Below are 18174 nucleotides of genomic sequence, written 5' to 3' on the forward strand. Positions count from 1 at the left end.
AGATTTTCGAACTTCCCCATTGCCTGCAAATGTTGCACGGTGGTGGAATGATCACAGTTCATCGCATTTACCAGTTCTCGAGTACACTGACATGGATCGTTCTGTATTAATGTGTTTTCTTCATAAAATGCTGAAGGTCTTCCTGAACAGAGTCACTAATGTCAAAATGATCCACCTTGAAACAAGAAAACCATTTTCTTGCCAAGCTCTGTCCAGCGGCATTATCCACATACATGGTTCAAATGTTTCTTCCTGCCTTTGTTTCTGTCACCCCTGTAATGAACCGAAACAGAAGAACATGTCAGAAATGTAGTGATTTTTACACTTGGCACTCCATTTTCTAGCATCTACAGCCCCACCCACTATCTGCAAATGACAATACATAAACTCAAATAGTAATTGGGAGACTACAAATAAAATGTGGTAACTGATAAACAAACCCATAGCAACCAGAACATCAACATGCAAAACAAAAATGCTACGAACGTATGCCCCAGCCTAATAGATAGCAGGCACCAGCAGCGCCCCCCCCCCTCCCGCTCCCCCTCCCCTCTGCGCACACACACGTACTCTCTCTCTCTCTCTCTCTCTCTCTCTCTCTCTCTTTCTCTCTCTCTCTCTCGAGTTGCATACACTTCTGCCCAGTGTCTCTGATTCTGGTGTGAAATGTTCTGTTTTTATAAGTAACTGTGGTGTCACTGTTACATCATCTCCATCCTCATCATTTGACGAAAACTTGGATTCACACAGGTGCTCCTTCATCAGATGAAAAATGTTGAAAATCTCCAGGAGATTGGTCATGACTGTGCAATGCATGCTCCAGCAGCTCAAAATCAAGATTTTGGCTGTAATGGAGTGTTTTCCCAGCTGTACAAAACCATATTCTAAATCAAAATCAACACCTTTTCGAAGTTTCCTTTCTCCTCTTCATTTTGATTTTGGGTCTTAGATCTTACAGTAGCAGTCACTATACACTGTTTGACTTTCAGGAATGTACTGATTTGGCAGTTCATCTTTCATCTTGTAGAAGCTTCCCTTTAGAAATTTTTTGCTCTAACCGAAGATACACATTTTTACACTGGTGCTTATGCTTTGGTTTGCGATGATTGACTCACATCTCATCACCTGTTACTGTGTGACTAAGTCCTCCTCTCCAAAGTGCATTAAATGAGATTTCAAAATCTGCAAATGTTCCTGTTGGTGTTTGTCAGTTGATGTGTAGCTAGTCAAAACTCTGTCATAGTTAAGAGATTCATGGACAACTGGAAGTGCTGTACCATGCCATGCCCAGTATGAGTTCTGGCACAACAATAATCAAGAATAATTCACTCAACTGTCTCAATGTTCATGTGTATTTTCAAAGTGGGTGGCCTACCAGAACACTCTTCATCACAGATAGATACAAGTCGACTTTTTAAAAAAAATTATCAACTCGAATTTTTTTCTCCACAGAGACAGCTATTTCCATACTGTAACCACATTCTGTGAATTAATGTCCACAGCTTTAGTCTCAGAATAGACAAAACTAATTGCTTGCCTCAAGAAAGTAAAAAAGAAAGAAGGTTACAGCATTTCATGCTGCTGTCGTGCTGTCGAATGATGGAACAGGAGGTGGGGGGGACTGTCTCATTGTCCTCATGATAAAATGCAGTGATATCTTTAACTATAATGTTTTTAGAAGTATGAATATTTTGAGAATGAATTGCCTAATTATGTTTATTGGCATAAAATGAAACTTGTGAGTAACTTAAGCTCTACATCAATAAGAGGTCTACAAAAAAGTTCTGCCAAATTGTTGATGCACATAGATCTTATTGGTTGCCACTTGATCCTTTTGTGTATAGATTTTCTCAAAATACTATGTAATACTTAATGAGAATTTGAAAATTGCAACCACTCCCCGTACCTTATAGTATTAATGATTACATTTAGCTTTTATATGAACATGGTGTAACAGGTATTAGTACAGAGTTTTGAATTCATTTCATGACTTTCCTTATAAATGTGTTTAGCATGTTTACTTTCACTAAAATCAGTTCATTGCAGTTAGAGACTCTTCAGTATTAATTGATATTGTGCAACAGCAACAATTTTGTGCTTTTCATGTACAACTGTGATTTTTTTAATTATTTTAAGTGAGAATCTTTTTCCAGGTATTGTGTGATACCACAATGAACAGCAAGTGCTAAAATTTGATCAGTTGTTACCGTAATTATAGAAATAATAGTTTCAGGAAAGTGGTTTGTAGTTGGAACATTATATAAAAGAGTATAAAACTGTGTGGTGGTTGTTTAACATTTTGTTGTATTTCTCCAGGTTCGCGTGGTTATAGAAAATATTGACTGGGTGGTATTAGTTCCATATTGGGCTGTATGGCCATTTGAGACAATGATCCTTCCTCGAACTCATATTAAACAAATGACTGATCTAACGCAAGATGAGATAGAAAGTTTAGCAAGCATAATGAAAAGACTAACTACAAGATATGATAATTTATTCCAGACATCGTTTCCATACTCAATGGGCTGGCATGGTGAGTTCAGTTTTCAAAAATCATACCTTGAAACCTCAAATTTTCCTATTTACATTTACAATATAAGTGATAACAAATTTATTTTTCTAATGATGTTTGCTTTTTGTCTCTCGTTATGTGCTCTTTAGTGACCAATCATCATGCTAATAATAGGGGATAATAGTGCTCTGCTTTATGAATAACTGTTGATCTATTTTGGTGAGAGTGTCGGAAAACTGTCAGTGTTTGGGTGAAGATGATATAACCTTTTATTTGCAATTTTGTCATATGATTACATGATGGAGACCGTGGCTGTTGTTTGAAGACAAATGTTGATGGTGTTAGGACAGCAACCAGCCACAAATTTACTTTCAGTTCTTTTAGTCAAAGGATACCGTTACCGGTTTCGAATCATTGTGATTCATCCTCAGTGGGAATGCATTTACATCTGTTGGACAAATGTTATGAAATCAAACACTCGAAACTGACATTTCACGACAATTAATCTGTAAAAAAACACACCACATGTCATAAAGAAAGCGTGTAAACTGTCTGAGGATGAATCACTACGATTCGAAACTGGTAACGGTATACTTTGAATAAAGGAATTGAAAGTAAATTTGTGGCTGGTTGCTGTCCTAACACCATCAACATTTGTTAACCTTTTATTTATTTTAAAATTTTTGTGCTTATATTTCCTTCCATAAAAAATACATGGAAATGATGCTAATCTGTGTGAAAATTGCAACAAGGAATCTACACATGACTGAAATGAACTTTGTAATGCTTCCTAGGTACATAACAACACAAAAAGTATTGTGATTACATAAATTTACACCATTACACTGCAGCTGACTGTTTGCTGTACCATCACACCTAGAATGAGGTTCATGAGAACGGAGGAAAATACTGCACTGCTTTACAAATCACTGGCAGCAGGTGAAACTAACTTTCCATTAGTTACTGTCTTCCTGGCACTCACATTATACTATAACATTAGACTGCATGCCAGACGTCATTATACTTTCTATCATAAGCAAACCGTTCTTCAAACAAAATTAATTACAGTAATGTTAATCTGAACTCCTGAGTTGGCACACCTGTTCTGTTTCACATGCAGTTGGGAAGTGAAACTGCTACACAATAATAACTTTCACTCACTGTTTACATTGTTAACAATGGCACATGGCTTCTACTGAAATTTATATTTAAAGAATGGTAATGCATAATATATAAAGTATGTACCTATTGTAGGTAATAGGCTATTCAATTCTCACATGACATCATAGAGGTCCTTATATGTTTGTGGGTAACTTCCGTGTGTGTGGTATGTAGGCAAGTTAGCAGAATGTAATCTGTAGTACCTGGAGGATATGAATGAACAAGTAGGTAGAAAACCTACAAGAGCCTTGTAGCCTTTCACGCGGCACCCAGAGAATACAATGTCCAGGTGTTTTAAATGTGTTCTGCTCTTCATTGCCTCCTCTGTGTGGTAAGTAACAATATAGGCTGATTCATATTGTTATTCCATCTGGATTTTCCATTGTGTCAGATATTGAATGTAATTGATGAAAGAAAGAAATATAAAAACACAGCAAATGTACTAGCTAAAAGCTCTAGAAGCATCCAGGACTAGGAAAAATAGATGCCATGTATAGAAAAACAAACATATGTCGGAATGACAAGAACTCAGCTGGGAAGCAAGTACTATGCAAAGAAGGGCAGGCTGAAAGGTTGAACTAATAAATGGAATGGCTATATAAAGGAAAGAAATTTGAAGATGAAATTATGGAAAAGGAAGTGGAGGTGGATGAAGATGACATGGGCTATGCAATGCTGTGAGAAGTATTTTACAGGGCACTAAAATATCTTAATCAAAACAAGGCACTTGGAGCAGACGACCTCAGCATTAATATTCTTGGGAGAACCAGTTGTGATAAAACTATTCCTCCTGGTATGCAGACCATGTGAGACAAGGGAGGTATCCACAGACTTGAAGAATCATATGTAGTAATCCCAATACCAAAATAAGCAGGTACTGAAGGGGTAATTATTACCAAACTATCACTGTAATCAATTATTATTGTAAATTATTAACAGTAATTATCTACAGAGAAATGTAACTTCTGGTGAAAGCCAACCTGGTGGAAGTTCTGATTGGGTTCTGCAGAAATATAGGAACACACAAGGCAATATTGTCCCTACAGATTATCTTAGAAGATAAGCTGAAGAAAATCAAACCCAAATTTATAACAGTTATTGATTTAGAGAAAGCAATTCACAGTGTTAACTGGAATTTTGTAGTTATCAGGGATCAGAAACAGGGAACAAAAGGTTATCTATAACTTGTCTAGAAACCATACTGCACTATAAGAGTTGAATCAAACAATGGCAATAATTAAGAAAAGAGTGATACATGGGTGTTGCTTATACCCCACCTTATTTCCCCCCTGTGGATTCGGAGGTAAGAATAGGCCCGAGGTATTCCTGCCTGTCGTAAGAGGCAACTAAAAGGAGTCTCACACTTTTCAGCCTTTATGTGATGGTCCCCTGTAGAGTTTGACCTCCTTTTTTCAAAACATTCCCAAAGAGTGAGCTGATTGGGGAAGGGCGCCTTACATGGTGCATCGTGTCCATCATGCATTGAGATCTTTAGCGCACTTTCTCGTCATCGCATTGCAGTCCCGCCCATTCTCCATCTCTTGGGCGAGGACACCTACCTGGGTGCATTTTCCACAATGCACTATGCAGTGTCATTTGCTGTGCCGACGATGACCACGGACTTCTTTGTACCTTGTATCCAACATGGTAGCCAGTCTGTTTTGGTGGGGCTGCCATGTATCCAGTTGGTTGTAGCCCCCTGACAACATAGGGAACACTCTGCCGATGCCTGCGCCGTTAACTCCCCACATATTCCAAGGAGTAGATGCCCATCACCCTGGTGCATTAGTCCGCCGCTCGTGGTCTCGCGGTAGCGTTCTCGCTTCCCGAGCACGGGGTCCCGGGTTCGATTCCCGGCGGGGTCAGGGATTTTCACCTGCCTCGAGATGACTGGGTGTTTGTGTTGTCCTCATCATTTCATCATCATCCAGGAAAGTGGCGAAATTGGACTGAGCAAAGATTGGGTAATTGTACGGGCGCTGATAACCACGCAGTTGAGCGCCCCACAAACCAAACATCATCATCACACCCTGGTGCATTGGGACTCCCAGCAGTGACCATCCTGCCAGGTGGCCTTTGCTGCGGCTGTGTGGTGCCCAATGTGAGGGCCCCTGGTCCGAGTGGGTGGCATCAGGGCAGATGACACGCCATGAAGCATAGTACGTCATCTGCTGATGGTCTGCCACCAGCAGTCTCTAAGCTGGCAAAGTCTAACTTCAATAGTAAGAAATATGACCCCAAGTCATTCCCCTCCCTAGCCTCCCCATGGGAGGAATGCCAGGCTAAGGATGGCAGTGAAGCTAATTTGCCCCGGTATCCTCGTATGTATGAGAGTTGATGGGGAATTTTTCATGTCCATGAAGCCTCAGTTTTTTGTGGAGCATTTGGAGGACAAGTATGGCAAGGTGGAGGGCTTGTCCAAAATGCACTCTGGGTCAGTTTTGATAAAAACAGCATCCTCTGCCCAGTCATGGACATTACTCGCTTGTGGCAAGTTGGGGGATATTTCTGTTACCATCACGCCTCATAAGAACTTAAATATGGGTCCAGGGTATTGTATTCCACAGGGACCTTCTTTAGCAGTCTGATGACAAAGTGCGCACCAATTTAGAGTGGCAATGTGTTTATTTCATCCGGCGCGTCCATCAGGGTCCGAGGGATAAACAGGTTGCCACCAGTGCCTTCATCTTGGCCTTTGATGGTGACACATTGCCCAAGAAGATCAAGGTGATGGTCTACCGCTGTGACGTCAAGCCGTATGTCCTTCCCCCAACGCGGTGCTTTAAGTGCTGGTTGTTTGGCCATATGTCTTCCCACTGTACGTCCAGCCCCATCTGTCGAGATTACTCCTTGCGCCCCGCCTCCAATCTGTGTCAACTGCGGAGAGCATCATTCACCTTGCTTACAGAAAGAGAGGAAAATCATGGAATGTAAGACACTGGACCAACTGACCTACACTGAGGCTAAGAGGAAATTTGAGATCCTACATCCTGTGGCTATGACCTCATACGCCACTGCTATGAGAACAGTTCTCACCCCATCAGCTTCTCGAATTCCTGTCGCCTCTCAAAACCGAGAGACTACACCTGCCACCTTGATGGTGCGGGGTGGGGGCACTTCCCTCCCTGTTGCTCCCGCACCACCTACTTTGAGAGCAACAACCCCCCAACCATTGGGGATTTCAGTCTCCACCTCTGAGCCAGAGAAGCATAAGGCTTCTGGTGCTCCTCTAGCTAGGAAGGGGCCCCTTGGGGCACTCCCTTCCCAGGTTTCTGCTAGTCGGAAAGATGACATCCACCAGGTGCTGAAGAGCCCAAAAGCAGCTGGTCCTAGGGCTTCACGCTCATCCTCAGTCCCGGAGACTGATTCAGTGATGTCCTCCCAGCCAGGGAAACCCAAGGAACAGTGCAAGAAATCGAAAAAGAAGACCCCTAAGAACAAGGAACTTGCAGTGGCACTCACACCATCGCTACCTACAAGTTCTATGTGTGACTATGGGATGGAGATTCTGGCATCCGCTCAGGACCTTTATCGTGCCGGGCCCTCAGACAAAATGGATATAGTCTGGTCAGGAAAAAAGTTGGTGTCAGCAGGTGACCCTGAGGCATAAACTGCCTCATTGAGTGTTCCATGTTGTCCCAGTCTCATGATAATGTCATCCTCCAGTGGAATTGCGGCGGTTTTTTCCACTGCCTGGCTGAGCCACAGCAACTGTTAACCTTTACACCTGCTTTCTGCATTGCCCTCCAGGAAACCTGGTTCCCGGCAGTGCAGGCCCCTGCCCTCCGCAGCTATAAGGAATATTACAGGAACCATAGCGACTATAATCAAGTGTCAAGTGGAGTTTGTGTTTATGTCCTAACTCAGTCTGTAGTAAACCTGTGCCCCTTCAAACCCCTCTTGAAGCTGTGGCTGTCAGAATACAGACGACACAGGAAATGACTGTCTGCAATGTATACCCAGATGGTGCAGTACCCCTGAATGTATTAGCTGCACTGGTTGATCAACTCCCTAAACCTTTCCTACTCTTGGGAGATTTTAACACCCTTAACCCCTTGTGGGGTGACACCATGCTTACTGGCCGAGGCAAAGATGTCGAAACTTTACTGTCTCAGTTCGACCTGTGCCTCCTAAATATGGGGGGCCGCCACCCATTTCAGTGTGGCTCAAGATAGTTACTTGGCCATTGATTTATCAATTTGCAGCCCAGGACTTCTCCCATCTGTCCACTGGAGAGCACATGATGATCTGTGTGGGAGTGACCACTTCCCCATCTTCCTGTCACTGCCCCGGCGTCAGGCCCAAGGACGCCTGCCCAGGTGGGCCTTAGACAAGGTGGATTGGGAAACTTTCACCTCTGATGTCACCATTGACTCTCCCCCACATGGTAAGATCAATGTGATGGTTGAGCAGGTGACTACTACAATCGTTGCTGCGGCAAAAAACGCGATCCCTCGCTCTTTAGGGTGGCCACGGCGAAAGACAGTCCCTTGGTGGTCACCTGTAGTCACTGAGGCGATTACAGTGCATCGGCAAGCTCTACATAAGCGACACCCTTCCCTAGAGTATCTGATAGCCTTTATGCGGCTCCGTGCCTGTGTACACCAGCTTATAAAACGACAGAAACAGGAGTGTTGGAAGAGATACATGTCGACCATTGGGTGCCATACGTCACCTTACGAAGTCTGGACGAAGATCAGACGTCTTTTTGGGTACGAGACCCCAACAGGTGTCCCTGGCATTACCATCAATGGCGTGCTATGTACCGCTGAAAACGTGATTGCCGAGCTCTTTGCTGAGCACTATGCTCGAGCCTCTGCGTTGGAGAACTATCCCCCAGCCTTTCGCACTCACAAACGGCGGATGTAAAGGAAAGTCCCCTCATTCACCACACGCCACAGTGAACCCTATAATTCCCCATTTACGGAGTGGGAGCTCCTCAGTGCACTTGCACTTCGCCCCGACACAGCTCCTGGGCTGGATTGGATCCACAGTCAGATGATTATGATTAAACATCTCTCATCGGACTACAAGTGTCATCTCCTAGTCATCTTCAACCGGATCTGGTGCGATGGCCTCCTTCAATTGTAATGGCGGGAGAACACCATTGTTCTGGTGCACAAACCCAACAAAAACCCACTTGATGTGGATAGCTATCGGTCCATCAGCCTCACCAACATTGTTTGTAATCTGCTGGAATGTATGGTGTGTCGGCGGTTGGGTTTGGTCCTGGAGTCAGGTGTCCCACTGGCTCCATGTCAGGGCGACTTCCGCCTGGGGCACTCTACCACTGATAATCTTGTGCCCCTTGAGTCTGCCATCTGAACAGCCTTTTCAAGATGCCAATACCTTGTTGCTGTCTTTTTTTATCTACGCAGAGCGTATGACACCATCTGGCGACATCGTATCCTTGGCACATTATACGAGTGGGGTCTCCGAGGCCTGCTCCTGACTTTTATCCAGAATTTCCTGCCGCTCCGTACTTTCCGTGTCCAAGTCGGTGCCTCCCATAGTTCCCCCCATATCCAGGAGAATGGGGTCCCGCAGGACTATGTATCACTATTTTTAGTGGCCATTAACAGTCTAGCAGCGGCTGTAGGGCCGTCCATCTTACCCTCTCTGTATGCAGACGACTTCTGCATTTCGTACTGCTCCACCAGCACTGGTGTTGCTGATCGGCGCCTACAGGGAGCCATCCACAAGGCGCAGTCATGGGCTCTCACCCACAACTTACAGTTTTTGGATGCTAAGTTGTGTGTCATGCACTTCCGTCAGCATTGTACCATTCATCTGGAATCAGAACTTTACTTTCATGATGATCCACTCACTGCAGTGGAGACATATTGATTCTTAGGATTGGTTTTCGATGCCCGATTGACTTGGCTACCTTACCTTCATCAGCTTAAGCGGAAGTGCTGATAGCACCTGGATGCCCTCCGCTGCCTGAGCAACACAAACTGGGGTGCAGATCGCTCTATGCTGCTGCAGCTCAATAAAGCCCTTGTTCAATCCTGCCTTGACTATGGCAGTCTGATTTATGATTTGGCAGCACTCTCTGCGTTGCATGTGCTTGACCCAGTGCACCACTGTAGCGTTCGTCTGGCGACAGGAGCCTTTAGGATGAGTCCAGTGGCCAGTGTCCTTGTGGGAGCTGAAGCCCCTCCATTTCAGATCTGACTTTGACAACTGCTAGCCAGTTATGTTGCACACTTTCGTAGTTCTCCTGAGCATCCGAATTACCGTCTCCTTTTTCCACCACGGCAGTTCATCTCCCGCAACGGCGGCATAGGTCAGGCCTAATGATTGCGGTTCGTGTGTGATCCCTTCTGCCTGAACTGGAGTCCTTTCCTTTACCACCTCCCATCCAGGTCCATTTGCATACACCTCCATGGTGTACATATAGGCCACAGATTTGTCTGGACCTTCCGCATGACCCTAAGGACTCACTTACTCCTGCCACTCTCCACTGTCACTTCCTCTCGATTCTTGACGTGTTCTGGGGCTCTGAAGTGGTTTACACCAATGGCTCGATGGCTGATGGTCATGTACGCTTTGCCTACGTCCACAGAGGCCATTTTAAACAGCAGTCCTTGCCCAATGACTTCAGAGCTGGTGGCCATCTGTCGTGCACTTTAGTATATCTGTTCATGCCCCGGGGAATTGTTTCTTCTGTGTACTGACTCCTTGAGCAGCCTATAAGCTATCGGCCAGTGCTACACTCACCATCTTTTGGTAGCGTACAGCCAGGAGTCCATCTATGCCCTGGATCGGTCCCATCATTCAATGGTGTTTGTGTGGACCCCAGGACACATTGGTATCCCAGGCAACTTGCCGACAGGCTGGCCAAACAGGCTGTGCGGAAACCTTTTCTGGAGATGGGCATCTCTGAACCTGACCTGCGTTCTAACTTACGTCGTACGGTTTTTCGGCTATGGGAGACGGAATGGCATAACAGTACACACAACAAACTGCGTGTCATTAAGGAGACTGCTAATGTGTCAAAGTCTTTCATGTGGGCCTCTCGCAGGGAATTAGTTGTTCTCTGACGGTTCCGCATTGGCCATGGTTGGGCGACCGATGGTTACCTTCTGCGCCATGAAGAACTGCCTGAGTGTCCGTGCAGCGCCTGGTTGACAGTGGCCCATATTCTGGTGCACTGTCCCACTTTGACTGCCAAGCGACGAAATCTTGGGTTACCGGACTCGTCGCTAATTTTATCTGACAACGCCTCATCGGCTGATTTAGTTTTACGTTTTGTTCATGATGGTGGGTTTATCATTTGATCTAAGTTTTAGCACATGTCCTTTGTCCCTCTGTGTCCTCCACCCTAGTGCTTCTATGGTGGAGGTTTTAATGCGTTGGGGAGTGGCTGGCTTCTTCTTTTTTATTCTCTTGGCCAGCGAGCAATGGTAATCTGCTTTGTTGTTTTAATCTCTTCATCCTGTTTCTTGCTTTTCTGTGGTTTTCTTGTCTCCTTTTTTCTATTTACATGTTTGTTGCCCTTCATCGTTCTTGTGATTTTTCCTTTCATTCCATTTTGAGTTGTCAGTCTCGTTTGTTTTATTCTCATACTTGTGGCATTGTTTTAGTCGGAACAAGGGACTGATGACCTCGTTGTTTGGTCCCTTTCCCTCTCTTTTAATCCATCCAACCAACCAGCTTATTCAATCTGTACATTGAGTGGGCAGTGAAGGAAATGAAAATAAATTTAGAAAGGGAATTAAAGTTAACATAGAACTCAAACATTACAATTTGCAGAGTCCATTGTAATTGTGTCAGGGCTGGCAAAAGGACTTAGAAAATCAGCTGAACAGGCGGATAGTGTCTTGGAGAGATTGTTATGTGAACATAAAAAAAAGGTAAAGTAGTGCAGTTGAATTTGTGATGTAAATATGAATTAATCACTTCTAGGCAATCACCAGATAATTAGCAGTACAATGAAGAAAGGATTAAACCTGATGATTGTGGTTGTGCACAGAAAACTGGCCTAGAATAGTATTCATATGTATTTGTGTGAACATATTTAGAATGAGCGAGGTGTAATAAGGTAAGAAATTGGATTCGCATTTGGGACAGCAGCAGCTGAAATTTCCAACCAGCCAACCAGATTGATTATTTAAGCAGTTTCTCCTAAATTGGTTAAGGCACATGACCTCACCATCGATGGAATATTAGACGCTAATCTTTCTTCCTTCCTTAAACATACAGAATTTGAGTAGTTAATTAAAATACAGTTGCAATTATTCAATTATAGATGATGATCTATGCATTGTTGATTAACTCTTTGGCTGTGCTAGACTGCTACAGCAGTCAGTCAGCGATGCCCTGAGTGTGGGTCACTGCTCTATCAGAGGTACCCATGATGCAGTCAGTTACAGTAGAAGTTGCGAGACATATACTTGTTTATTATTTAGCTGTGATGAAATACTAGATCTCCGACTGCAGCATACAGTTGATGGACTCTGAACACACCATATTGTTTGCTTTAAATGCAACAGATTGATTCCAGTGGACAGTATGTGATTTCACTGGGAGTCCAGTTTCAGCATTATGGGCTGAATTTCACCACATTTTACTTGCTGTAAAACATATACATGACATTTCAGTGTACACAGCTGGACATTAAAATAGCAGCAGCATGAAGGCTACATACAACAGGTGTCAAATTGACATGAAGTGTACAATTAGTGTTTGGACAATGTTGACTGGAATACACTCTTTCAAATTCTGAAGGCGGCAGGGGTAAAATACAGGGAGCGAAAGGCTATTTACAATTTGTACAGAAACCAGAAGACAGTTATAAGAGTCGAGGGGCATGTAAGGGAAGCATTGGTTGGGAAGGGAGTGAGAAAGGGTTATAGCCTCTCCCTGATGTTATTCAATCTGAATATTGAGCAAGCAGTAAAGGAAACAAAAGAAAAATTCAGAGTAGGTATTAAAATCCATGGAGAAGAAATAAAAACTTTGAGGTTTGCCGATGACATTGTAATTCTGTCAGAGACAGCAAAGGACGTGGAAGAGCAGATGAACGGAATGGACAGTGTCTTGAAAGGAGGATATCAGATGAACATCAACAAAAGCAAAACGAGGATAATGGAATGTAGGCAAATTAAATCGGGTAATGCTGAGGGAATTAGATTAGGAAATAAGACACTTAAAGTAGTAAAGGAGTTTTGCTATTTGGGGAGCAAAATAACTGATGGTGGTCGAAGTAGAGAGGATATAAAATGTAGACTGGCAGTGGCAAGGAAATCATTTCTGAAGAAGAGAAATTTGTTAACATCGAGTATAGATCTAACTAGTGTTGAAATATGGAATCGTTTTCTGAGTTGTGTCAGGATGAAGCTGTCAACTTCTCATCCTTTCTGCTTCAGCAAAGTGTTTTATCAGTGTGACCATCCGGAAATACTAAATCCACAGTTTGGCTGTGCTGTCAGTTTTCTCTAGTCCTTCCAGTTCTTTGTTAATTTTGCACTGACACTGCAGAAATATGGGTTGTCTTGTGTGGATATGATAACACATCTATCGTTATGATAAAACATGTTGTTCAAACCATCACATTCATCATGGTAATTTGAATAGCATCAGACATTAAGCTGGATAAAGCCTGATGAACTAAAACATGAGATGTCAATGCTCGAGCATAGGCATGGCCAGACATCATCTTCTCAAGGTTATTTTCCGCATAAATACATGACAGAAGTTCCTTCAGGCTGCTGCTGGCCTCAGTGTAGCCTACTGCTCCCATGAAGGACATTATTGTGTGAATCCCACTAAGACGAATGACGACAGAGTTCAAAATTGGTTCTTGACCACTAGACACTACGTCATATGCTATTACATACAAAGGTTGGCCAAACGTACCTCTTCCATGAAGCCATACCACCCAGGTAATGACACGTGGTCTGACCACTTCACATAAAGCCACATGAAATCCCAAGTTGAAAGCCCAGTTTTGCCAGGCAGTGGATGTGATTTTTCAGTATCCTCATTGTTTCCAATTGACAGTAATTTATTTTTTGAATACTTGTATTTCAACAGGACTTGAAGGAAATTAAATCCTCTACAACACAGGTCATTACGCATTCTGCACATAACTGCACAAAAAAGTAAAAAAAGAGAAAGTGAAGGTGAACAACTGACGTCTAATGTTTTTTTCCGACTTCTTGATATTTTTGCAGATTTTCACAGCCTTATATCTCAGTAGATGTTCTGAATTTTCCACCATGTTATATATGAAATTAACAGGACATTTAATGCTCTTTAACGATGCTAATGGCATATTTTTGCCTAAAGCGCACTGGAAGTGAGTTACTAAGGTAAAACTGAAAAAGGGCCCTTTCTTAGTGGTTTTTCAAGGTGGTGGATAACACACAATGGGAAGCAGGTCTAAAACGTGGATTTTTTTTATGAGGAACATACCTGGAAATAAAAATTATTCCACCTTTTGCATCCAACCCCTTTTTCAGAGCTATTTCTTCTAGGCTAATTCGACATCTCACACTTCAAGTTAACAAGAGACATGAGAACATAAGTAGCCATTCATAATGCCGGTAGCTTTGTTGTATTAGCCAAAGAGTTGGCTGAATGTTACACTGACATAAAAATGTGTAAGGTTTTATTGGGACAAAGTGTTTTTCCTCTGACAGAGGAGTGGAGAAGATATTGTGGCCTTTTTCAATCACACCTGCTCAATTTTGTGCCATAACCATCTCTAAGGGCCGAACAAATGAAGAAATGGTGTTATTCTTGAAAAGGCAGAGGTTAGAACTGTGGATGTGTTTGTCAAGGTGATAAGTCCACAAATTGGCTGACAAATAAAATTTTACTCGCCCCCATTTTTACTAGAGGCTGTGCGCCTCACATTGTTGAGGGAAGAAGGTAACCACTTTGACTTGTCGCCCTCTTGTGGATGTGATGCATGCCACATTTTCAGAACAGAGACAAATTGTATGTGTTGCAAGTGCCTTAGGTTGTGTAACAGCAAAGTGTCATGCCCCTTGCTCTGTTTACTGTAGAGATCAGCCACCTAGTAGCTGCTCAAGGTATAGGCAGAACAGAGGCTGCAGAGGATTTCACAGTAATGGAAGTTATGGACCAGGAAATGGAAGAGGTGCTGGTATGGCCACTGCTCCGAGATCCCAATAAAATCTGCTAACCTAGTTAATTGAGGTGGAAAATCTGATTGTTAGAGGCAAAATCTAAGCCAAACTGGTCAAGATTTTAACACTATGATGTCCGGCGACACCACAGTAGTGTTGTGCGTGAAACAGTTGTCAATGGCCGGCAACACTGCAGTGGTGTCATCTGCATTGTATCGCTCAGTGGCCAGCGACACCACAGTGGTGTTGTGAGCATAATATTGCGCAGTGGCTGGCGACAGCACTTTATTATCTTTTGCATTCTCTTGGTGTTTTGTTTAGGTAACAATAAGTTACACATATCAACAAGTGTTTTTTTTTATAAGTACTTGTGCCCTTTCATCATGGTGGACGAAGAGACAATAGGATTATTTACAATGAATGTGCAGATGTCCTGTCTGACATTCCGGATGACTTGGCCGATTGGGAAGAAGACATTGGATATAAAAAAAATGAAAGTGAAGCAGAATCGTAGGAAGATAGTGAAATACATCCAAGAAGAATTCGACGAACGCTACGGTTGCCAACTGATACGGCTGCATCAGATGAAGAAGACAATGCAAAGTGGTGAGACATTCATATACCGAGGACCAGTAATAAATTTGAAGGATCCCCAGGTCCAAACATATTTCCCAAAGATACACAGAGTGTCGAGGATATCATAGAATTATATATTGGGAATGATCTATTTGAATATATTAGCAATGAAACCAACAAGTACTACAGTCAAAATTGCAATAGAAGGAAACTGGATTTTAAAAATGACAAATTTGTTGACATTACAGGACCCGAACTTAGAAAATGGTTTGGGCTTGCTATCCTTATGGGAATTGTAAAAAAAGCAAGGATCGATGATTATTAGTCAACAAATCTGTTCATAGACGCACCGAAATTTCGCAAAACAATGTCCCCCAACTGATTCAGACAAATATTATAATTTTTACATTTTTCTGACAGCAACAATACACCAGATAACGCTGACTGGCTTGTCGAAGTGCAACTCGTAATTGATTATTTTTCCAAAAAGTTTAAAGAAACATCTAATCTAAGTCAAAACATCTCAGTTGATGAAGGAATGATACTGTGGCTTGAACGGTTAAATTTTAAAGTTTACAATCCGTCGAAAAATACGAAATACGACATACTAATTCGGATGCTGTGTGATTCGAGTATGGGATACATTTCCTCATTCAAGATATATTCCGGCACTGGACAGACTTTGGCAAAAACAGTGATGGAACTATTGACCCCGTCTGATGGAAAGTGGCATCACCTCTGCATGGATAATTATTATAACAGTGTAGAACTTGCAGAGAAGTTACTTGAAAAGAAAATTCCAGTTTGTGGAATGATACAGCAAAATAGAGGATTCTGGGAAAATTAAAGCGCACAAAAGTCAATGTGTTTGAAGCTTGTCATCAACGGAAAGGTGACAAGCGGCCGGCAACAAGCCAAGTAATCCGACTTAGCACTGCCGGTGCCAAGCGAATAAATTTGTACGAGACCTACGGACAGCAAAGTGTTAATAGACAAAGGTGCTCAGGTGAGCTTTTTAATTAACCTTTGTTGATAAACAGGCATTAAATTTGCTGTGCTACTACGTTAGTGTACTGGGAACATAACATTTAGTTCATTGCGAACATACTGTGATGATGTAGATGTTGGTGAAAGAGATTATAATTTTGATATGGAGGTGCTTAGGAAAACAGGATAGGATTTTGATGTTTATCTGTGGAATGTTTTGCTACGACACTGTCAGGGATTCCTGGACATATGGTTGCTAACTGCCCAATACCATGACTCAATGTACTCATTTTATGGCGACGACAATGCAAATGCATGAGTAACTCAAGGAGAAAGAACTGTTCCTTGAATCTGTATTAAATCACATACCTTACCGTCATGAGCACACCAAAATCCAAGAGTCTGCAGGAATTATTTTTCTGGTCAATACACTTGCCAGAAACTGAGTACATGTGGAGAGATACATGTGCTGAGCCGAAAGCATTAGCAGAGAGATACCTGTTACTAGTTTCTTAGATAACTTCAGAACACAAGCTATTAGAATTCCGTGTGGAACAGTACTCGTCAGTGTTCAAGAAATAATCTCACGAAATTTCGAGAACTTACAGTTGTGTTAGTAGAGACAGAAAGTGGTCTGTGAATAATCAAAAACTGTTGTCAAACCTGGAAGTGTGTACAGTCGTGCCACTTACAAAGATACAATTGAGGGAGAAGTTAATACATTTTTCAGAGGTGGACAGGAACCTTTTGTACAGGTTATTGAAGGAATACTGGTGGCTGTTTATAGAAAGACAGTATTTACCAGCCACAGAGCTAACACAACATAAAATTCCAACTGGGAGTGCATGGCCAATAGCTCAGAAACCGTACCACATTCCCTGTCATTTATCAGTCATAGAAGAAAGCATTCAACATCAGTTAGATGCCTCTGTCGGGCACTGTGATTTGCAGAGTATCCATGTAGATGTAGATGAATAATTAAGCCTACCTCTAGCCGATGGGCATTGCCCATTGGCAAAGTACCTAAAAAGAACATCAGTGGAGAAAACTCACCGCCTCTGTGTGATATGCAAACAGAAAACTGGCATTGATGAAATGCTCAATCACTTAGAAAATTTAAAAAAAATATTTCACCACTAAAAAATATTTCATCACCCTATATATGAGGCCTGGATATCACCAGGCACCATCTGTTTCTGAGGATAGACTCAAGATGGCACCTTCTGTGCTTTCTGAGCTGTATGAATTATTCATAATGCCTTTTGGTTTGAATCCACCAACTAGTTTGGAGAGGTTTGCAAATTTATTATTGTGTGAATTGAAACCCACCAAATGTTTAGTGTATGTCAATGATATCATTGTATTTTCGCAGACAGTTGAGGGACATAAAGGATGCTTGAGAAGTGCACTGTCGTGTCTACAAAGTGGTATCTTGAGCTTAAAACTAGAGAAATGTTCCTTTGCTAAATCTCAGGTGCGATACGTGGGCCACATTATAAGTTCTGTGGGCATTAAATTTGATCTGCATTTCACTGAGACCATTGGCAACTTTCCTATGCCAAGAAATGTAAAGGAACTACAATTATTTTTGGGTCCAGCCAATTATTACCACAGATTTGTGCAAGATTATGCAACCTTCACAAAGCCTTTTACTAAATTGATGAGAGAAGGGGACCTTTCAGTTGGTCTACTGAATGTGATGCAGCAATGAATTGAAGAGTTTTGACAAAATCTTTCCTCTTAGTTTATCTGGATTTTGAGAAACCATTCATTGTCATGTGATGCTAGCAATTACACTGTTTGCTGTTTTTTAAGTTAGGAACAAGGTGGTGTCAA

General features: G+C 42.4%; 1 protein-coding gene across 2 annotated transcripts in view; it reads left to right on the forward strand.

The window, feature by feature from the left end:
* LOC126184615 (galactose-1-phosphate uridylyltransferase) overlaps window positions 1-18174 on the forward strand; it is a 190707-nt gene that overhangs the window by 146847 nt on the left and 25686 nt on the right. For both annotated transcript variants that reach the window (XM_049927072.1, XM_049927071.1), the window contains one exon: window positions 2317-2533. In XM_049927072.1, coding sequence (XP_049783029.1) covers window positions 2317-2533 — 217 coding nt within the window. The remainder of the gene's footprint in view (window positions 1-2316; window positions 2534-18174) is intronic.

This window comes from Schistocerca cancellata, chromosome 4 (genome assembly GCF_023864275.1).
Source record: "Schistocerca cancellata isolate TAMUIC-IGC-003103 chromosome 4, iqSchCanc2.1, whole genome shotgun sequence".
Taxonomy (NCBI): Eukaryota; Metazoa; Arthropoda; class Insecta; order Orthoptera; family Acrididae; genus Schistocerca; species Schistocerca cancellata.